The 23780-nt window shown below is 31.6% G+C and overlaps 2 protein-coding genes and 1 pseudogene across 3 annotated transcripts; 2 read left to right on the top strand and 1 right to left on the bottom strand.

Annotated features, from left to right (window-relative positions):
• Positions 1-2400: 2400 nt before the first annotated feature.
• On the bottom strand, positions 2401-6939 carry LOC123221461 (ER membrane protein complex subunit 10-like; the record flags this gene model as incomplete). The annotated part of the gene is made up of 8 exons (XM_044644310.1): positions 2401-2819; positions 3128-3218; positions 3526-3584; positions 3724-3795; positions 4595-4642; positions 5466-5561; positions 5661-5723; positions 6577-6939. Coding segments are annotated over 8 exons (951 nt in total), but the record flags the coding sequence as incomplete, so codon positions are not given.
• Positions 6940-7262: 323 nt separating this feature from the next.
• LOC123221718 (U1 snRNP-associated protein usp106-like) lies at positions 7263-14380 on the top strand. 2 transcript variants are annotated; one of them, XM_044644621.1, is made up of 14 exons: positions 7263-7569; positions 7675-7727; positions 8362-8530; positions 9096-9159; positions 9749-9828; positions 10012-10165; positions 10416-10477; positions 10601-10663; positions 10912-10970; positions 11298-11379; positions 12790-12833; positions 12915-13190; positions 13679-13746; positions 13819-14380. In XM_044644621.1, the coding sequence occupies exons 1-13, from the start codon at positions 7423-7425 to the stop codon at positions 13695-13697; spliced, it is 1272 nt and encodes a 423-aa protein (XP_044500556.1). In that variant the 5' UTR covers positions 7263-7422; the 3' UTR covers positions 13698-13746; positions 13819-14380. The 2 variants fall into 2 exon arrangements, with proteins under 2 accessions (XP_044500556.1, XP_044500555.1); XM_044644620.1 differs by having other exon boundaries at positions 7264-7569; positions 13679-14380.
• LOC123221719 overlaps positions 14082-23780 on the top strand; it is a 27567-nt pseudogene continuing 17868 nt past the window's right edge.

Below are 23780 nucleotides of genomic sequence, written 5' to 3'. Positions count from 1 at the left end.
CATATTATTATTTATTTTTATTTAAGCATTTTATTTTATTATTAAGTGATAAAAAATTAATTTGATTAGTAAGATTATAGATGTATTTTAAATGTTTTACTCATATTATAATTACATGTTATATTTTTATAATAAGAATTTTAAATATTTACAGATTCTATATGGTTGTATTTTTCTATAATTATAATTACTCATATTATTTTTTATTTTTATTTTTACTTAAATATTTTATTTTATTATTAAGTATTAAGAATTTGATTTAATTAGTTAAATTATTGATATATTTTAAAAGTTTTAATATATAAATTTTTAGACCATTTGTTAATAAAACAAAATATTATATTATGTGTTTTATTAATAATAGACTGAAATAATTTGATGAAAAAATTAAAACGATAAAAATACTTTAGAGAGTAAAAATAATAGATAATTTCATATTAATTTGAGTCAGATCTGGTCAACTCGAACATTGGTGAAAAAAATTTGACACGATTCTAAATTGGATCGAGTTAGAGTCAAAGGTTTTTGATACAAAACCCGAATTGACATAACACGAATACAATTTGATAATACGAATTGTCAGATCTACTTACACCCAAATATAATTGAAATGATTGTGTGCATGAAAAATTGGGTAACTACAGAATTCAAGTTACAAATAACGTAACGCATGATATTCTTTAGAAAGCCGAAAACTTAAGATGTTGGAAATAAGTAAAATACATAAATAGATATCGATCCTTGTAAACATTATAATTTAATTTATTTTCTTAATGTATATTTTTTGTCATTATTTTATCATATAATTACGATATTACCCTGTCACAGTCAATTAATCTGAAAATAAATAAAAAAATATAATTAAATTAAAAATATTTTAGTAAATATCAAAACCATAATAAGCGGGCCGGCCCATCGGATTAGTCAGATTAATTGAGGAATATATTAATTGACGAATATGACAAAGTAATGTTAACCATGGGATTAGTTAATATCGAAGCAATTATGTAAATTAAATAAAAAATCAATTTCAAAATGTATTTTCACAAGTTGTCGGATAAGAAAGTATATAAATATAATCAACATAAATAATATAAATAAAAATATTATTTAAAAATTTGAGTTACATTATTTTAAGAAGTTTGAGTTTTATAATTTTATTTTTATTGTATGATTACATATATTTCATAATTATATTATATATTGTATCAGTAAATGTATTTTAAATAATTTGAAATTAATTTTATAAAATATTACTTTATCCTTATATTGTCAAATATCATTTCACTATTTACTATTATAATCACAAAATACCCTTATAGGTCGTTTGATTTTGAAAATTTAAAAATTACTTTAGTAATTTATATTTTATTACTTATATTATCTTATTTGGTTTGTCAGTAATAAAATATTACAGTAATATTTTGTTATCAATAGTGATATGAAAAGTAATATAGGTAATAATCTGATTATTACTTTCACCTTAGGTATTAAAAGATTATCAAGGTAACCTTAATTTTATTATAATTATATTATTATTTATTAATTTTTTGATATAAAAATAAATTTATTTTTAATTAATTTAACAAATAATATAAAATAATTATATCTAAGGGCATTTAAGTAAAATAATTTATCAGTATTATTTTATTACTTTTAACTAAACACAATAATTATTTATATATATCAAATTTTATCAAACATAGTAATCATTTATACCTATTAATATTTTAAGTAATATATTTTCAAGGTAATTTTCCTATTTTGGTAATAAAATATTGTCCAAACTAAATGCCCCCTTATATTTTTCTATCATTTTAATTTTTAGACACAATTATTAGTTATTAATAAGACACTACATATAATTGCATTATCAATAAAAGTAATAACGATAAAAGTTATAATACACATAAATATCTCGATATTACAAACTTTTTTTTCTTGCTTGATATCCTGATCACGAACTTTTTTTCTCTCTTAGAATCCCTCTTAAATAATGAATAAAATGATAGATGTTAAAACATTATTAAGTTATGCTTTATATAAAATAAAAGAAGAATAATTTGGGTATTTTTTTTAGATATTTAGAACAATTTCATTGAACTCCTTTAAAATTTGAGTATTTTTTTTCAAACCACAAAATTATAAGTAATTTTTTTTATGACATATGAAATATAAGCAAATTAATTAATTTCCCTATTCTTATTTTTAGCTTAATTAGAAAATCAGGCACATTATTTTCGACCCCATTTCAGTCATAATAAAATATTAAGCACTTTTTTATTATTCCAAATTTTTTTATCACAACATTTCACATCTAATCTCAATTTTTTATTTTATTTTATTGGATTAAACTAGGTTTATAACAAATATTTGATAAAAGAATAAATGGATGACCAGTTTAAACCGATTGAACCTGGAATCATAATTACATCAAACCTCAAAATTCTGCAAAATTTTTCCAGAGCTCTGCTCTTGAGAAAGTTTTGAAATCAATTTTTCACATGGTTCCATTCTGTTCCAAAAATGTGATTAAACACTAAGAGATTTACAACTCGGGTCAATATATAGTCCCATCCATTTGGTCGGATCTTAAAATCTGCTGATCTTTCCTGGGTTAAATAATGGTAGTTTCTTAATGGTACGTGTGAGAAAACCTATCATCTTCTTCTCACGGCCGAACTTGGCCCACCTTGGACTGCAGGTGCTGGCTGCTGTCCTTGGCTGCCTGACTGACGTGCAGCTTGTTCCTCAGACATGTTCATGGCTTGTGTTATGGCATTCATAAGTATTAGTCCAAGACGAATCAGGTACATCCACTGAAAAAGAAATGGAATGAGAATGCAATGCTTTCAGAAATATATTTAACAAAAATCTGGACCAAAGCAAAGTGACCGATTCAGGAACCATATTCACCCAGGATTATTATGCTAAGTAACTAACTAGTAAACTCCAACCGAAGCATAGATTATTATAACTGTTTATGTTGGTTAATCCAATTTGCCTAAAATTCCAAACAAACCAAAAGAGATTGATTTCATTCAGTCCATATGTTCAAAAGTTCCAAGAGCACAGTCATTAAGGTTGGTCGTGTGATTGAAGATCAACCAAGTCTCTGAATACTCACATATTTAGCCCAGAAAGACCTTTCAGGTGGTGGTAAGACTTCACCACCTATGCTCTCCCCACCAAGTATATCTTCAGTGAATATAGGAGCTCTGCAACAAATGAAACACAAGTATGAAGTAACATTCAACACAATACCAAAAAGACGTAGATAACCAACACTAACAACTCGATGGAGTCATGGATGCAAGCATGCTCACTATATACATAAGAGCATATGAGAAGGAATATGCATCTATGTATTTCATTTGATCTCAAAATTTCAATAGCACACCCCAGCAGATTCAATTGATATTAAAGCAACAGCTTTCCAGATTCTCTTGTTGATTCCTATAATATTGCCATAGTGTAAGCTAAGCTATAATGTGAAAAGAAAGACTCTGCAAAAAAATGTAATACCTTGGTGCCTGCTCAGTGTTCTTCAGTACTGTATGCGAGTTGAACGGCCACTTTGCAGGCTGAAATATACAAGAAGAAGTAGGTAAGAATGAACTCATGATACCGAAAATTTTCAACGAATATCACTAATAAAAGAGAAGAAATTTATGTAGTAAATACTAACGCATTAATTTGAAAAACAAGTGGGTGCTTGCTTACAAGTTTCAATTGCTGAGGATATGAAAAAGCTCCAAAGGCACCGTAATTGACAGTCAAGATATTGACACCTTCCTGAAATAGAAGAGTTATGAAAAGAGGAAAAACATGTAAACAGTTACTGAAATTATAAGATTATTCAAATGTGACAGCTTTTAATAAGTCAAAATTGTGAGAAATTTTGTATAGTATAGTCCACATTAACAACACAGACATGTAGTTTGAAACCATTGCCAAATACAAGCAACTTTGTATTTATTATTCAAATTTTCCTTCAGAAATTGAAAATAAAAAAGAGCGATAAATTAGAACTGATTTACAATTTCAAAATTGATGAAAAAGATACTCAAGAATGCTAGAAAAATGGTTTGCTTATAAACATGCATGGGTTATTCTCAAGTATACAGCGAACACATTGCAAAGCCATAGTTGACCCGAAGTACCCCGATTCTATGACATTTTTGTCACCGTATTGTATATAAATTCTCCCATTCCCTGATTTTTTTAATCTCTTTGTGGATTTTTAGGCCACTGATGCAGTTGACTCAATCTCTTTTTCAGTAAAGTGTAATAGTTTCTTACTCAAAAAGGGTTGGACACATTTCATCCTATAATAAATGTATCAATTACCAAAGCATTTGATCATAAAGGAAACACAAATATCAAGTTGTCTCTTATCATCCCTGTCACTCTAAGATCATATTTATTTCAGATTAACAAAATTTCGGAAGCCTTTATCAATACATTCTCCATTCCTTCTAGCTGTCAAACATCACACTTCCAGAAGGAATTAACTTTCCAACATGAGGGAATAGATAGAATATAACGAAGAAAATAAAGGGAAAGGATAGTAAAATGGGAAGATAACCATTACCATGTGTATGGCAAAATGCTCATCCAAACCCTCCCGTGGAAGACATCTCTGAAATTAAAGAAAAGGGAAGTTAGAGCTGCACGTAATCATAATCGAGACTAGCATATAAAGATTTTCATTTCCTTTCTCCTTCGAATGGTGGGTGGCTAGAAGGGGGGAAAAAGAACACAACCACCAGAAAAATAAAGTAAACATAAATTTAGAATGAGGCTAACAGTGTCAAAACTTGTATTTAGTTCCTACAAATATGTTATCAGAACTTTATATTCACAAGCCAAATGAAAATGGTTGACCCTCTTTTGTAAGAAAGCTGAAAATGCTTAAAGTTCTTTAATCACACATAGTTTGGTTGGACAAAGGATAAATTTTAAAGATCGAACCAAGAAAAATAAAATGAATAGTAATGAGTAAAACATAGAATAAATCATATCATCAAAAAATGTTATCATCTTGGTGGAGAGTTGGCATGCAAGGGTTAGATACAAGAAGCATCATGTGCATTTGAGGCAACATAGCTTCAAATGACCACTAGCATAATATTTTGTACAGAAAACAGCCATTCAAAGATTCTTTTTTCACATAAATATGCAATCAGAATCAAATAAATCCATATAAGAAATTCCTCATAATCCAAAGAAGTCACATCCAACTAGTGTCTTGAGGAAACTGTGAGCATAGACTCTTTTTATTTTGGACAGGCAAATTAAGTAAACAACTAAACAATAAAAAATGCCACTGCCAAAAACATAAACAAAACAATAATTTCACCAGCGAAGCATCTGTTAAATTAATGCATGCAGATGAAAGCATAACACAACCAAATTGGCTAAAGCATTTGAATATAAGCAATAAAAATGATCTTTCAACTTACTGCTTTCACAGAAGAAATAATGTATTCCCTACCAGGAGGGCTCAAAGCATTGGATGGCAATCTTATCCTGTAGAAGTCATCATCTTGCAGCAGTTTCTGCAAAAACAGTACAAAGAAACATACTTCAGCATTATAGGATGCCAACCTGTCAAGAAGCAAAGAAAGAAAATCAAGAATTTGAAGAAAGTAGATTACTTCAAGTTTCTCCTTCTCCGCCCCTGAAAACTGATTTCTTGAAAACCACAGCTTTGTTAGTGTCTATCGCAAACAAATTTCCACATCAATCACAAACTGATCCAGTTTTTTAATGTTATAAGAGAAATTAAGAGCTGTGACAGTCAACACTAAGGGAACATGTGAGTCTGACATGCTCATCTCAAATACTTCACTTCAGATCATAGCCTAACAATCAAATAAAGAAAGAAACAAAGGACATCATCACTAGTATTTCACTAATAACCACACCTAAGATATCTCCACAATTTCCCTTTCCCTCTGTTCTCTCACACAGAAGCCCTTTCAGGAAGCAGAAATTCATGGCTTTTGACAAGGTTGATAACCTTGAAGAATTAAGCCTCATTATATCAAACCATATTATCTAACCATCCAATTAACCTCTCCATTTACAAGACCCAATCTAAAAATTCTTTAGACCTCTCACTCTCCCACGCAATACCCAAATCAATAACCATTGTTTCTCCATCAAAAATCCCAATACTATAATAATATGCTCCTACAACTTCATCTACAAAAACCAAAGAAAAGATAGCTTATCTTCTAAATCAGCCGTCTAATTTAACTCCCAATAATACACAAAACACCACACCCCCCCCCCCCCCCAAAAAAAAAAAAAGTTAACATTTTATCCTAGAAACGTTGTCAGGGCAATTACAACATCAAGGTCATTTTTCTTAAATCAGTAATTTAAACTAGCCAATAGCAACTAGTATCCCCTTCATATTTCCTACTAGTAAATATACTAATACAGTCGACATTTTTATGTTCTTAAAGCACGGATCCCAGTAACGGTCCCGTGATTAATTCAATTACCCCACAGTGAGCAAAATACGACAAAGGAAACAGAACAAAACGAGGAAACGGAGAGACAAACCTGGTCACCGTGGCTGGAAATCTTGAGGCGAGCGGAGAAAGTACCGGCAGGCGAAAAATCGGAGTCACCGAAAGCCTGTTCAAGGGAGAATCTGATCTTAGAGTCCGATTCCGAATCCGAAAACCCCTTTCGGGTCGTGGATCGAGTGGTGGCCGGGTCATGAGGCTGGGCGGGATGGGCCGGCTGACCCCTGCCTTCAATGCTGAGCTCCTCCTCGTCGGATTCGAAAGCCGATGAATAAGGAGGAGAAAGGAACAAAAGAGTGAAGAAGAAAGAGAATAGAAAGAGCTTCTTCACTGTAATGTTTTTGTTTTTTCGTTTAGTTTGGACTTTGGAGTAGGTGTTAGCTCTCACAGGTGGTTTACAGATGGAGGGCCATTATTGTAATTTAAGAATTAAAAGGTCCTTAATTAATAGAGTAGTACTATATGTACCCACTTTAGATACACAAATATATACACACTCATATGTGTCATCATATGATTGGTTATTGTTTTATTCTTAATTCAAAATCATCCAATCACATGATGACACATATAAATGTGTACAAATTTGTGTACTCAAAATAGGTACACATAGTTTTATTGTAATTAATACGTGCTGGAGTTGTCATTTTTCTCAGCGGCGATCGCTATTTGCAAATCCTAAAACTACAGGGGCAAAATAGTAAAATTAAAAAAAACCAACTATGTTACCTCATCACGTTTTCACAAACACAACCAGCAGAGCACTCACTCTGTAACAGAAAAATCCAAACCCTAACTTGGTCGCTCTCACGCAGTTTTCGAGGATTCCCATACTAACGAGGAAGATAAAATCGAACACACTCAGACAGATACGACCACGATGGACGCCATGAGGAAGCAACTCGACGTGTTGATGGGCGCCAATCGAAACGGCGACGTTCAGGAAGTTAATCGCACGTACTACGATCGCGATGTGTGCCGTCTCTTCTTGGCCGGACTTTGCCCTCACGAGCTCTTTCAATTAACGGTACTTAATTTTGTTTTTTTGTTCGTTTCGAGTTTGAAGCCCTAACTTGTTTTTTTTTTTTGGGAGTTTGGATTTGTGTTTATTTATTTATCTATTTTCTGACAGAAAATGGATATGGGACCGTGCCCGAAAGTTCATTCATTGCAATTGAGAAAAGAGTATCCTTTTGTTAACACCTCTAAATTCCGTGTCAGTTTGGCTACTAAAGTGAATTGTAACCCAAAATTATTTTACGTAGATTGAATGGTAAATGCTAACAATTTTTGCATTGTTGATGGCGCTGGTATTGGTACTATATTATGAATCTTGATAACTTATTAGCTATGACCATCGAATTATTGAATTTAAATTTTTGTTAAGAGGCATACCTTTTTTTGAATTTGCAATTGAAATTGCTTGTCCATTATTCCCTCCAAATATTCATAATGATTGGAGAATATTTATCCATAATCTGCAAGTGGCTATCAGCTTGAAGTATACTGAATAATTCTATTTTTGATATCTTTGATCTAGAAATGAAGTTAAAATTGTCTTGTCTTTTCCCTTAGCCAATATAAATTGAACTTGTTGATTCCCATTGAATTTGTTGGGTTTTTAAGGTTTATGTTATAAGGTTCATACATCAAGGCAGTTTTGGCATCGTTTGAGGAGATCACTACCTCAAAAGTGTTAATATTAATGTTATGATATGGTTGCTTATTTTAGTTGGTGGAAACTTATTAAATTGAATACTATTGGATGGGATTCTAGTTTTGGGGGGAAATATATCTGTGTTGCCTTAACTTTTTCCAGATATGAGGCAGCAAAGGCAAAGGGCACTGATAATTATGACAGAGAATTAGAAGACGCTATTGACAGACTCATTGTTGAGTGCGATAGGAAAATTGTTAGAGCTCTTAAGCGTCTCGAGGATGATGATGCAAAGGCTGCCATTGCTATATCAGTCTCTGAGGTGACTCAGGTGATGATTGAGTTGTTTGCTCCACTTTTGTAACCTAGGAAGCACTGACATGCACCCATGGTGTGTTTCTGCGTTTTTGAAACACCTTGAAATTGGTATGAAATGTTTCGGGGATGTTTCAGAAATATAGAAAAAAATTGAAACACGTTTCTTTTCCTTATTTTTTAATCGATTTCATGTTTCACTCTCCTTCACAATTTCAAACACTAACTCTGATTTCAATGGATGTTAATTTGATGTACACTGTTTATTTGATTGTCGATTGATAAGCCAAGTTGGTTGAGTATACACTTTATTGTTACTAAAAAGTTGTTTTTTATTAAAGAAATACGAGTTGTTGTATTTCTTTTATAAAATTTGATATTTATAAGAAAACCCTATAGTTTTCATATTGATATGTTTCTCCATGTTTCTGTTTCCTATATTTTTCAGAAAATATGTTTCGGCATTTCCGTTTCCAAATTTTTGCGTTTCCATGTTTCTATTTCCGTACCACATAGTTCGTAACTTTTTATCTTGTGACTTTTTTTCTGTGCTAACTTAATTTTCTTTGCCAACATTGCAGACACCTGAGGTACTTGAGTTGTCTAAGCAGATCAAGGAGAAGTTGAAAGAAGCTGATCAATTTGGTAAAATTTTCTCCTTAATCAATTGTGAATTTTTCTTTTCTTTTGAGTGTTTTAGATTGTCTGAATTTAAGATAGCTATAGGAATTGATTGCTTCCTCAATATGCTTGTAGATCTGAATCTTGCATTCTTTTTGGCTGAAAATTTCCATTGTGTTGTATTAGGTGCTAAACTGATTCTCTCCGTGTTCTTGCATTTGGAGAGTGATACCCAAAATAAAAAAATTATGTGTTTTTAGGATCACAATGTGCTAGCTGGCCAAATTTTGCCTTTACTGCCACATGAGTTGTGTTATGGCATGCAGTAACAGGAAACGTGGCATGGACACTTGTATATATCAGGATTTAAATTAGTTGTTGAAAGTATCATGTTTACCATACAGCGTTTACTTAGATTTTGTACTTCAATTGTAGCTGCAAGAATTTGAATGAATTGTATAAAATTTTGGGTTGCCTTTAAAGTTTAAAATTTGTTTATATATTTATTATTTACTATATATATTGCGCATGCCTTCTACAAACATTATTTAATAAATTAAAAAAAAACTCTGAGTGGACCAAAACATACTGAGATTATTGCTTTAACTTGCAGATTTTGAAGGCAAGACAGATCTTAAAATCCGAGCTTTGGAAGTGGTAGAAGAACTCAGAACAACAAGAGCTGACAAACAGGTATGTAATGGCTTTTTGATTGATAGTAAGTTATTTGATTTATCTCATGATCATGGTCTTGCATATTTAATTGTATTACCATATGATTTGGAGCCCTCTAAATGATGTTGAAAGGTTTCATCAATTTAATTATAGAATTATATCTCGACTTTCGTCTATGTCTCATTTTTCTTATTGCCACAGGCCATACTGCTTTTGGATGCCTTCAACAAAGATAGAGCATCTTTGCCTCAACCCCTCCCCAATCCACTGCCATTGGCACCCTTGCCTGTACCTGCTCCTGATGCTCGTACGCAAGAAATGATTAATGAGAAGCTGAAGAAGGCAGAAGATCTTGGTGAGTGGTAACTCAATCTTAGTCAATAGTTATTTTCATGGATCAATGCCAGAATTTAAGTTAATTGCTTATTTACATGTGCTATGCATGCTTTGCTAACAAAAGTTCACCAACTAGGTTTTTTTCTACTAATAATTGTTTTTCATATAAAACTGAAGATCTTTTTTATTATAGGTGGGTAACTTTGTTTTTTTGGTTATTATGGAAAGCTATTTGTTTGCAGTTCTCTAAATTCTTGTTGATTGATCAGGTGAGCAAGGAATGGTAGATGAGGCACAAAAGGCTTTGGAAGAGGCTGAAGCACTTAAGAAGGTCTTACTCTCCAAACTCTTGGTTTACTTTAATGATTATTTCTTTTTTTAAAACCTTTTTGGGTTATATCAGTATTTAGATGTCATTTTTAAACTTATGATGCTTTATTTCTTTTTCTTTCAGCTTCCTGCCAGACAGGAACCTGTTCTAGATTCCTCCAAGTACACCGCTGCAGATGTTCGCATTGTGAGTTCATCTTTTTGCTTGATATTTGAATTTCTTTAATTCTCTTTCTTTCTTTTTTCCCCTTTTTATTTATATTTGGCACGATAATACTGAAGTAAACAATTTAGATACAGAAATAAAGTTAGTCTGATAATCTATGTGGTGGACTAGTTGTAAATTTACTCAAATTTAGTTTCATGTAATGCTAACTAGTTGATCTAAGGGCTATATGCTAAGTCTTACTATTGTTGATTCCTATGGTGTTTCAGACTGATCAGAAGCTACGTGTTTGTGACATCTGTGGAGCATTTTTAAGCATTTATGACAGGTAAAATATTTATCATCTTTCCAAATCACTATTTCTTTTTGTTTTTTAGTTGTTCTGAGAGCAACAGAGAATCTGTATTTTGGGTTTCAAGTGCTTCAGCTTTTGACCCGACTATTGTACCTCCTTGTCACCAGCAGGCTTTTGGGCCAGTTTTACGGGGATAACTTTTGCAGCTAAAGAATGTGCGTCATTTTTCTGTTTTATAAGCTTGTGATCCTGCTATTTTTAGATAGAAATATATGACCAAACTGCATCATATAAGTGTCTTGTCTGTTGAAAGCTTATTATATATATGGTTAAACATATTGTTTGTCTTGTCACCCCCAGTGATCGTCGCTTAGCAGATCATTTTGGAGGGAAGCTTCATTTAGGTTATATGCAAATCCGTGATAAGCTGGCAGAGCTTCAGGTAAGATGTGAATTTTACAATTTAATAAATTTTGTTTACTGCTGCCATGTTAGTGCTGGTTGTTGTTAGTTTATGTTGTCTTATAGAGGAAAAAAGTTTTCTTAAGATTTTATTTGGATTTGAAGCATTCTAAACTTCCCTTGGAAACCACTTTAGCAAAGGTCCATCATGTTTATGATGTGTACGGTTTTATATTCTCTCTTTGAAAATTTTGCAGCCATTGCTTGATTTTAGTTCATATTTTTTGTATGACAATTTTTTTAAGGAGTTTGTGAAAAACCTTGAGAAAAATATTCTATATCAAAAGAGTGAATTTACATCAATATTTATATGAAATTCTAAATCCTACTTTAGGAAAGAGTATATGTACTTTCCTAGTTTACAAAGATACAATCACCCTAATTATTTTCTTCCTAATTTAGAGGTACAACTCATATACAACTCAACAGAGTTCACTCTGTTATCATCTGGAAGTTGATGCAATTTATTGCCTAATTTCCCAAATATACATATCAAATGAGTAGAAGGTGTTATATTAGGAGAGGAGTTAGTGGGCAAATTAAATTTCAACTTAACTGTTTTTGATCCATTGTTGGTTATTCTTCTTGTTCAGTTATTCAAATTTTCATGCAAATTGGACAGTGTGAACATAGGTTAAAATATTTGGAATGTGTTTAGTGATATGTTCTATGTACATAAGTTAAAATATTATGAATGTGTTTAGTGATATGTTCTATGTTTGATGTATATGCCTTTGAGATGTCCTTAAGCTGGTATCGCGAATATGTTAGTTCAGGTGCTGGTATAATGTTTCGAATTTTTCTATAGAGATTCTCAGTTAGTATACCATCTGTGGGTTTTCCTTATCTCGGAGAATGAATTTGCTTTTAATTTCTCAACTCATCTAAATAGACTCTTAAGTGTGGTTGAGTCTATGTGGATGATGTACCTATGATTGATACATATTGAACTTGAAAGATGCATCACCTATTTTGCTCTAATGTGGATCACATTTAGGTAGCTATTGATTTTAGCTCAGGTCTGAGGTCTAGTGATGTGTGCTACTGTACCTGTGTGCACTGGGTGGTATGGTTTAAGGGCTCGGGCACAGGTAGCCCTTTTATTAGTGTGCTTTTGTTTGCATGTTTTTGAAGAGATGCATTGTCATGTCATTGTTGTTGGAGTATTTGTGGTGTATAATCTAATTACTTGCTCAATAGGTTCAATAGCTCATCACTTTCTGGTTATTTGGACTTTGAAAATTGTCCCTATTGTACTTACGAGTTATTATCATAGTTCAGTATTCTATGAAGAAAAAAGTTGCTATCATAGCTAGCTTATATGAAGTGGTGTATCATGTTATATAAAGGGGTTTTCAGTGGTACTTTATGGGTAATTTTTTTTTGTCAGGAAGAGAGAAACAAGAGTCGGAAAGATCGATATGATGATAAAAGGTAATCTGCAGACATTATTATACTCTTATTATTATTCATTTTCCTTAACTTGTCCTTAATATGCTGTTTTTTATTGTATAGATCAAAAGAACGAAGTAGAGATCGTGACCGGGAAGCAAGCAGGGACCACGAAAAGGAAGTTAGTGTGAGTCGGGATCATCGTCAAGGAGACAGCTTTGACCGGGGTAGGGATTATGATCGTAGTAGCCGAGATCGTGATAGGTATTATGAACGAGACCGTGGATATGATCGAGAGCGTGACCGAAATTCAAATCGCCACCGTAGTTATGATTCAAAAAATCAGCAGAGGTCACGCTCTCGGTCAATGGAACGTTCAAGAGATTATGATCGTCGCAGGTGCTTGCTTTGCTTCATTTATATTCTTAGCATCCTTCTGATATTTTACTTTCCACTTTTTGTTTCTTTTTTTGTTTTAAATTTTTGAGCTAATATATAATTGCTAGACTAGAGTTTTCCACTATCTAATCATATAACAAAAATGCTTTTTTATGCATAAGAGTTTTACACCCTGGAAATATTATCAAGTGATTGTTTTGGTTTTCTCAGTTCCTTTCTATATAAAAACAAAGCATGATCTAAACTTGCATGCTTGATGATTGTTACCATATAATCTTCATTGTCCTTGAATATTTGGAAAATGTCCTCTATTTCCTATTTCAACTTGTGTCATTGTTTTAAACACTAGCGTTTTAGCCCCATGTTATTGACCTATCCAATTATCAAGGTCAGGGTATCTGGTAAAATGACCAACCAATTCAAATGATGTATGTGAAATTTAAATTGATTGTTCTTATATTGATCATTGTTTTGCCTATCTTGACCAGGAGACATGATCGGTACTAGATGGTTGTGCTTGAACAGCAGATGGACGTGGATCTGTGTGCTGGTCTAGGTCAGTGAACTTATGTAGGCAAAGTATGATGATCTTGTGTGATTTCTCTGATACTTTTAGTGAGTTTGGCAGTTCAAATATTATGGTGGACGTAACAACTGGTTTGAAGATTTTGTTGAATTATGTTTGAGAGGTATGCATTACAACCGTTTTAGTATTACTTTTTATGTCTCAGAGTTTCCTTGAATTTTCAGAATATAATGTTTCACCGTTGGTAGTTTCAACTTTCCCATTATGTAAGTGAAATGTGGGTCCATCATCTCTTGGTGATGAAGTTGGATAAAATGACTCATAATTAGCTCTGCAGGTAAGATTAAATTCACCAACTCTTTAAATCGCACTGGACGGAAAGGGTTTTAAGTTTTATTTTGAGCTTTGGAATGAGGTGTACTCTAGTTGCATGCTGTTGGCAGTCGTTTGTACTCCAGCTTGTGAAGGCAGAAGTTCAGTTTCTTTCACATGTAAGTAAAAGTTAAGAACATGGAATTTTAATATAAATTCAGGCATTTTATGCTTGGGTAGTATCTCTTCTTTGTGCAGCTGACTGGCATTATGTATTTTAGGTTTGTCATGGTAGAATTTTCTGTAGTGTTGTGAAAAAATGCTAGTATTCTTTAATCTCCTCAACTGAGAGAGAAAAAAAAAAAAAAGGGCAAAGTTGAAGCTGAAGCTGAGCTGAAAATATGATCGTATTGTTGTGATTGCTAACAGTCGATGAGGGTTAGTTTAAGTTGAAGGTGATGAGCTTTGTTTGGAAACTAGAATGTTAAACTTTGGAGTGCCATCATTTTACTGAACTTGGTATTTTGCACTTAGTGGAATAAAATATGACTTGAGGGTGGGGTTTTTGATATCAATTTGTGAAATTGAATGATGGTGCAAACATAATAACCTGTCAATTAGTTGGTTTCGGAAAGGTTAGGAAGAGTAGTATTGTATCTTGGATAATATACTTTGCTATTTATTGTTTTTATGGATAAAATTGATATATGACCCAAGTTTTTGAATTTTTTTTAATTATGAGCTAACATTAAGTATATTTTTCATTTAATAAAAATAGTTTAACAGGTTTTATGTGGTCATTATAATGAATCCAATATACCTTTTATTTAGTGGTTTAGCTCTCCTTTCAAAAACATATATAAACAGCTTTACCAGAGGAGGATCCGTCATTGGATTCAATTTTTCGCTTACAAATTCAAGTTTCTGCATAAAGATACAAAGTTTATGTATTATGACTCAAAAGATTTTTCCATAACTCTGCATTAATTATTGGTTTATGTGTTTTAACAATCATTATGCCATCTTGTTATCTATCAAGCATGCATAATTAGTATTTATGGATTTACTTAAATTTTTTATAAGAATTGATATCAGAGTGGTTGCATGGTTGATTAATGAACCTGAAAATTTACTTTCCTATTGTGTATGAATTGCAACACAAAAATTTAGAGTAATTTGTGAAAATTTTATGAGATTTTTGTGATCAATTAACTGAATTTGTTTAGAGGTTTTGTTCTACTCATCATTAAGTGCTTTAATTTGATATATTACTTGTTTGATTTGGAAAAAAAAAAGTTGAGTGAATAACTGATTTTTGAAAGTGATAATATTTGCAAATAGTGGTTTTTTTGTTTTTTTGATTTTTGAGATTGATTGACGATGAATGAAAGTATTATGAATAAGTTTTCAAGGCATAGTTTGAGTGGTAAAGAAGTAAAATTTTAGTACGAGAGAAATGGATCAAAATCTATCTGATAACATTTCAAGATTAAGTGTTAGTGTAATGGTAATATGGCCGATTATTGGACAAGTAAAGTTTAAACTTGATAATTTAACTGAAGAGAAACTATGTTAAAAAACGAAAATCACAAATGGGTCATAGTCAGGTAACAGACAGGCTGAGTGACCATTTTATGGCAAAATGGGTAAGCTGTAGAGGTTGTTACAGTACCTTTGCTACATTGATTCTAGGCAACACCGCCTTGCAGCTTGGGCTTGTGCGGCACTTCAGCCTCTTGATCCTAGTATTGTGTGTAGTGCCCAAAATTGAATGTCTAATAATGTATTCACTCTCCTATATCAAATTAGATTATACTAACTCTCCTGGTTAAGTTCCTTAGAAAATCTTTGACATATAATTTTTAATGTCATTGTCAACAAAGGTCTGCTTCAAAGAGTCCTATTTTCTAATACGTGGACTGGTATAGGATATTAATTGCACTGCCATTGGTAACTAAGATTCAATGAACTAGGTTGTTATTGATCCTGGTGACTATAGCCAATGTATCATTGCTCAAGTGGTGGACTAACACTACTCTCTAAGATTACTAACATTCAGAAAGAAATGTTACTCTCTCTTTATCAATAATTGATCATTAAGCGATTTTCTTAAAAACAATACATTCAATATTAAAATTACTAATATATCTTTCGATAAAGTAAATGCAGAAACAAACAAAACATCAAATGCCAAGTGTGTGTACACTATCCATTTGACCTAAAATAAATGAACATATCAAATAAATAAAAAAATCCTCATAGCACAAAATCCCCTCATACCTTGGTTTGAGCTAAATCGTTATCATGCTACCGTAGAGTGATCTCTTACTTACAAAATAAAATTGAAATGGGTGAGTGATAAACACTCAGTAAGTAGGAGTATCTAATCCTACAATTAATATCATCTCTCTTTTCTTCTCTATCTTAATCTTGCATTCCTAATCGATTCTCTATCATCATCTAGGGTTCTATCTTTACTCTAACTTGAATGAGATAAAATGCAATGCATGTAAATCATTTATCAAAATTCAATGGTGAAATCACTATTTTCTTTTCAAAAATCAGTTTTTCCAAAATGATCACTATATTGATCAAACTAAATTGAGATAGTGATTCGACAACCTAGTCATGTGACTCAATTTCTCAATCTATTGCAATTTATGATATGTATGAATTTATCTTGACTTTTTTTTATGGATGCCAATTGACAGACTCTCTCCTAACACCTTTTTGTGAGTGTATATGATAAATGATACGTCCACTCTATAGGTTCAATACCTCTTTAGACCTCCTCATTTTAATCTTGAAAATCTCATGCTATTCTCATATCATATTTAATAGGTGAAACTTTATAATTAAACTTAACTTACATGATCGGTTACAAGTGTAGTCAATGTAGCGTAGGGGGTTACTTAACTTATTTAGCTACACACTTCCTAATGTCTCTTTTAGATATCAAAATCATGTTTTGATACTAACTTGTAATACTTTACTTTATAAGTATTGTCCTTTAAAGGGAAGTGCTATAATATTTAACTATTAGAACATTCATTCGTCTAATATTATTTTCATTCAAACATCCATATAATATAAATACCAAAGAAATTCTTTCTTTAAAGTATATAGTGGAAACATTCAAAGGACATCCAAAAACAACAATTAACACAATCCCAATTAAAAAAAAAAAACAGTATAGTAAGGTCCAAATATTAGAAAAAAAACTAAACTTAAATAAATCACTAAACATAAACATTGAAAATGATTGAAATGCCCCTCATGTCAGCCTATACCATTTGACCCTCTCGCCTCGCAAACGTTACTATCACTTGTTACTTACAAGACATAAAAGTAAGAGAGTGAATAATAATCACTTTATAAGTAATAGATTACTTAGACTTTTACTTAATCCATATTTTACTATTGACTTAATCCACTTTAATTTGGTCATCAAAAGTACACTTTAGACTATTTACTTAGATGATATGAATCCAATTACTCTCTCACTTAACTTGGGATCTCTTTTGATCCCATCAACATATCTCAAGAAACTCCAAAGTCATGTGTTGTTATTTAAGATTCTCTCGAGATCCTAAACTTGGATAACTCACTAAACCTCGGTATTTAGGTAAAAGCTCTTAACCTAACTATGAATTGTAATAATAATCTCAATATTAGTCAAATTAGGTGGAAATAAAGATTTGACATATTGATCATGTAAACTAAATACTATGTAGTTCTTTTTCCCTACACACATTATTGGACTGCGAAATCATGACTTAGACCAACTATAGCCCACTACACCTTACTGTAGGTAATTATGTCCTATTATAGACTATTGCACCTTACTGCAGACAATGCCTTATTGTGGGTGTGTGTTGTGAGTATCTCACAAATGTCCCATGTAACAACTTTTAAGACACATATCGACTCATGATTGAAATTAGTCTTATTGTTAAACTAGTTGGGGTATGATTATGAATATGCATACATGCAACTCAAGCCAACTATCTATAGGCTCATAAGCAGCTTTCAACCTTTTTAAACTTACTCTCATGCCTTACTTTCTAGGCATGGTTTTGGTGTTAATATGTTCATATACGATCTTGTTGAGGTTGGTGCCTTACCTCATTCCCTGTGTTAGATACAAATTTATTAATAATAGTCATATTTATAATTTTTTGTAGCATTCTTTGTCTATATAGTACATTAATATATGTTTAGATAAATATTCTTAAAATAGTTAAACTATAACAAAAGGATCAATGTTTGATACCTAATCATGAGAACCCTATTTACATATTAGGAGGTTGTTATTAAAATGTATGTAACTTTGATATTACCATAATCAATAACATAAGTAATAGTGATAAAGTTATTATAGTGTTGAACGATTTTACTGAAAGATAATGATATTTCTCACATATTAAAATTGTTTGTTGACAGTTTAGTACAACAATGGGTGTATGTTGTAGACGTGTTCACTGAAATGACTTACAAAAGGATTTCAAATGGATGTTTGTTCTAATATCTATGAAATATATCTTTTTAGTGAATGAAGATACATGTGATCTTTAGACTTAAGGTCATCAGGTTGTCTTGTGTAAGAATCGATATTGTTTAACACCAATTCAATGTAGTTCGATCAGAGGATTGCCAAAATAGTTGTGATTGATTATATCGAGATTTGTACAAAGACTATGATAGATTAATAGAGGATTCGTTACTCTCAAGGATGAGAGTTAATATCTTAGTTAGGGTCTCCTGATGGATGACAATGACCAATTAAACCAATGGCTATAGTGAGATTCAATTGATGCTTGATCTAATGTTTTTTAGTCATTGATAAAAGTTAATCTATGTAACTTGAGGATCTCTAAATGAGACATTTCATCTATACTTCAGCCTCAAAGAGATATCGTGTGATGCAATGATCGAATTATACGAGCAACCGTATTACTAACAGGTTAAAACTTTTATGCTAACACTCCACTAATCATATGGTTATGACGTTGTGCTTGTTAGAGGTCAATCTTGGCCTATGTCTAGATGAACATAAGGTTGAGAGTTTGACACGAATCTGGTCATTACCAACCTAGAGGAGAGCCTATAGGTCACACATAGAAAAGAGTTAATCAAATTCTAGAAGTGTAAAATTTTTCGAATTGAATATGAGTCAGATTTGATCTAAATTTCAAATCGAAAGTTTCAGGTCTTGGAAATGTTTTTATACTTGAAAGTATATTTTATGATAATTGGCATAAGCACAATAAGTAACTTCTCTTTTCAAATCAATGATGTTTTGTTATTCAAAGGTCTTAAGCATAATTTACTTAGTATGAGTCAATTATGTGACAAAGGTATCAAAATTAGTTTTTATTCTTTCTATGGTGAGATCATTGATGCTAACACAAATGTCATTGCATTAATATGTTATAGGCATTCAAATGTTTATATTATAAATTTCCATGACATTGCATTTAGAGACTTACACCTTATGTCAATTAAAGAAGAATACGTGATTATGACATAAAAGATTAGGTCATACAAGCATAAATATTTTGGAAAAGCTTTTAAAAGGAAATTTAGTAAAAATGTTTATCTAAACTTGTTTTTAAAAAAGACCATATCTATGATGCATGTGTTAAGGGTAAATAAACAAGAATTTGTCTTAAGTCTAAAAAGTATGTTTCAATTTCTAGACTTTTGCAACTCTTGCATATGAATTTGTGTGAACTATTTAAAACTATAAGTTTATATGAAAAACATTATTGTTTTGTAATTGTTGATGATTTTTTAAGATTCACATAAGTCTTATTACTTGCACTCAAAAATGATACATTCAAAACATTTGTACAACAAAACTTATGCACCTCTAACTAGATTAGAGACAACTAGGATATTGCTTGTTTATGCATGTCAGTTGGTTTTTAAACTATTTCAAATCGATCTTGAAAGGGCCTTTTTAAATGGTTTATTCAAGAGGAGGTATATGTTAAACAATCACCTAGTTTTGAAAATAATGAATTTTCAAAGGCCAAACGACTATTTCCCACCCAAGGTTTGATGTTTTCTCAAATGTCCCCTCTTTAACTATGGAAATACCAAACACCCACCCATGGCTGGTTAGATTTAATAGAACCCTAACGCCTAAAATTTTTATCTCTTTTTGCCCCCTTAAACTTTAAAAACTAAAATTTTTCCTCAGCCTAAGTTTTAAAAAATCGCAGTTTCACCCTAGGGTTTGGTTTTGAAATCTTCAGCGACCTCTCCGGCTCCGTTGCCGACGACCTCTCCCTCCCGAAGCAATCTCTCCTTCCGACGATCTCTTTCCTCCCATTTGGAGGTTCGATCGGCCTCAGAGACGCCTTGGGAGACGAAAAACTTCATTGGGGAAGACGAAGTTCCCAGACGAAGACGAAGCCATCGTCTTCGTCTGGGAAAACGGTTGTCTTCCCAGGGCTTCTGGGAAAGAGATTCAAATGTTTATATTATATCAGCCGTCGTCTTCGTCTCCCAAGGCGTCTCCGATGTCGATCGAACCTCCAAATGAGAGGAAAGAGATCGTCGGAATGAGAGGTTGCTTCGGGAGGGAGAGGCCATCGGCAACGGAGCCGGAGAGGTCACCGGAGATTTCAAAACCAAACCCTAGGGTGAAACTGTGATTTTTTAAAACTTAGGCTAGGGGAAAATTTTAGTTTTTAAAGTTTAGGGGGGCAAAATTAGATTTTATTTTAGTTTATTTTTAATATTATAGCAAAAATGACGATTTAACCCTTACCACTATTAGGGTTTTGTTAAATCTAACCGGTCATGGGTGGGTGTTTGGTGTTTCCATAGTTAATGGGTGGAAACTTGAGAAAACATCAAACCTTGGGTAAGAAATAGTCGTTTGGCCATTTTCAAACTATGTGTTTAAGTTTACAAAAAGTTTTTATGGTTTAAAACAAACTTTTAGAGCTTAGTATGAAAAATTATACACATTTTTAATTGAAAATAGTTTTACAAAAGGAAAAGTAGACACCTCCTTATTTATTAAAAGACATAGGTAAAATATTTTAATTATGCAAATATGTGTAGATGATATTATCTTTAGTATTACTAATGAATCTCTTTGTAGAGATTTTGTAAAGATAATTTAGGGGAATTTGAGATAAGTATGATGAGAGAGTTTGATTTCTTTCTTGGCTTTCAAATCAAACAACTGGAGGAAGAGATATTACTCAACTAATTCAAATACATCAACGACCTCTTTAAAAAGTTTAATATGAGTGAAACCAAAGAGCAATCAACCCCAATGAGTAGCACAATCAAATTGAATGTTGATGAGGGAGGTAAATGTGTTAACACAGAAATATAAAAGCATAATATGTGCATTGTTGTATTTGATTGCATCTAGGTCCAATATCACATTTAGTGTTTTGCATGTGTGCAAGATTGCATATGCTTGAGCTAAGACAACTATATTATTATATTTTCAAATGATGTAAAATTATTTTCTATTACTAATTGTCATATCCTATTAAAGGAAACTTTTTATTTTATCGATGTTGTCGTGGTGCACTTGTGTTCTCTAATTGCGTCTTCGTGACTTACCTTATATTTAAGTCATGACAACTATATTTTATACGCTTTGCTAACAAAAAAAACTAAGTAACTCACGCACATGACCTTTAGACAATGTTAGTCATAATTTTTGCTATACCTATTACTATCACCATTTTCTTAATGTTTATTAATAACATAATTTCTTTTTCTTCTTTTTAATTTTGTTAATTATTATTTTTCTTTAAAATATTTTTATAATGAAAAAACTTAATATGTTTTATATGAAAAATATGTGCAAAGGATTGAGAGGACTTTACTTTTGTAGACTCAATTGATCAGAAATTGATGTAATGTAAATACTATAATATAGATCTTACACGGTCTCTATTATAGTGTTTATATTGCATCAATTATTGATCAATTGATTTTACAAAAGTGAAGTCGTCCCAATCATTTGAACACTTTTTTCGTTTAAAATATATTAAGTATTTTCATTATCAAAATATTTTAAACAAAAATAATAATTAACAAAATTATAAAAGCAAAATAAAAACTAAGTTGTTAATAGACATTAACGAAATTGTGATAATAGCAGATATAGAAAAAATGTGAGACACATTGTCAGACAAACACTCACATAAGTTATGCGGTTATTCTTGATGGTTGAGTGTATGAAAAATAATTATCTTAGCCCAAATATTAAGTAAGTTAAGAAGATGTAGTTAAAGAAAATAAATCTATTGATGTATTACTGATAAAATAAAAAAGTTTTCTTTAATTGATTACGACAATTAGTAATAGAAAATTAAAAAAAACTTTTAATGGCAAATTAATCATAGAGGAGGGTGAATAGAATTATTAAAAAATTAAATGCCAAAATTACTAAATTGAATTTTTACTCAAGATGCCACAAACAAAAATCAATGAACAATCAAAATATAAAGCAAAGGAAAATTGGATTCTTCAAGCAATTGGCTTGAAGTTTTCACTTGAATCACTTTTGAATTATACTAGTTAACTCGGGATTGCACCTCTTTACAGTAGTGATACGTGATTTCACCCAAATGTAATTAGGATAAAGATTTACAAATAAAATATGCCTCTTATAAGTTGATTTTACTAATGTGTATAAATGTTTCTTTAAAAGATATGAGATTTTGGTTTTTAGAGAGAGATTAAGAGCTTAGAGATTGAGATGAGAATTCTTGAATGTTTTAGATATGTTCTCTAACCCTTTTGTCTTCAATCCAACTTGTTTATATAGCTTTGAGACTTGAAAGATTCATTGAAATGATTTTATTAGTCATTGACTTGTGAAAAAGACGTTTTAACCTTGAAAATGGGAGAGGACAAACATCCTCTTACACATCCTTACTTTGGTGGTTTTGAAATAGTCATCTAACAGTTGAATTCTGAAAACATGTCATTCAAGAGACAGATGTCCCTTTTTCCAAGATGGGTGTCTTGCCATGCTCCTTAAAATTATAGAAAGCATCAAACATGAGAGGATGGGCAAGGGACGGACGTCTCAATGTGTTGACTTTGTTGACCATCCTAATTTTGCTTATGAATGCGTTGGAGAGGGAATGGGTATTTCATGATCGTCTTCTAGTAAAGGATGAATGCCTCTTAATTTATGACGAACATCCTTGTTCATCTAGCAAAAATTCACAAGAGCTCTAAACTTTTAAAGATTGACATAAGACTAGCAAAAGGATTGACATCTCATTTGGGACGGGCGTCTCCGACTTAAAAAGATAAACATCAACATTTCGCTTATCTTTTGGTCATTAAAATTTTAGGTTATGAACTTTATTAGCTCAATAATTATTAATTATCAACTTTAAACTTAATTTTGACATAATTAAAATATCTTGGGGTCAAACAAAATAATTTTACATTATCTAAAAATATAAATAAAATATGATTTGAAAGATCAACTTATAATTTACAATCCTCAATTGTAGTAATTTGGAAGAAAATTTATACTAGTAAGTTCAAATAATTATTTTTTTACTTCATTTTTTTATTAATATAAAAACGAGTTGCCTCATTTAGGGCTCGACATGGCACGATACTATATATATAGAATTGTGTCTTGGACCTTTTCGTTTACGTGAGCCAAGCCAACCAGTATGAAAGCCCGCAACTATACAAGGTTTAGGCTTAACACAACCTAAAAAGCCGCATCGAAGCTACCCTGGTAT

Source organism: Mangifera indica, chromosome 7 (genome assembly GCF_011075055.1).
Source record: "Mangifera indica cultivar Alphonso chromosome 7, CATAS_Mindica_2.1, whole genome shotgun sequence".
Classification (NCBI taxonomy): domain Eukaryota; kingdom Viridiplantae; phylum Streptophyta; class Magnoliopsida; order Sapindales; family Anacardiaceae; genus Mangifera; species Mangifera indica.
The sequence above is the reverse complement of the archived record's forward strand: the minus strand, read 5'-3'. Positions and strand labels throughout refer to the sequence as shown.

Excerpts from the sequence above, each read along its gene's own strand:
- LOC123221718 (XM_044644621.1), top strand. The coding sequence starts at position 7,423 with ATGGACGCCATGAGGAAGCAACTCGACGTGTTGATGGGCGCCAATCGA. Across the intron at positions 9,160-9,748 it reads GAAAGAAGCTGATCAATTTG|ATTTTGAAGGCAAGACAGAT; the intron begins GTAAAATTTTCT and ends TTTAACTTGCAG. Across the intron at positions 10,971-11,297 it reads TTTTTAAGCATTTATGACAG|TGATCGTCGCTTAGCAGATC; the intron begins GTAAAATATTTA and ends TGTCACCCCCAG.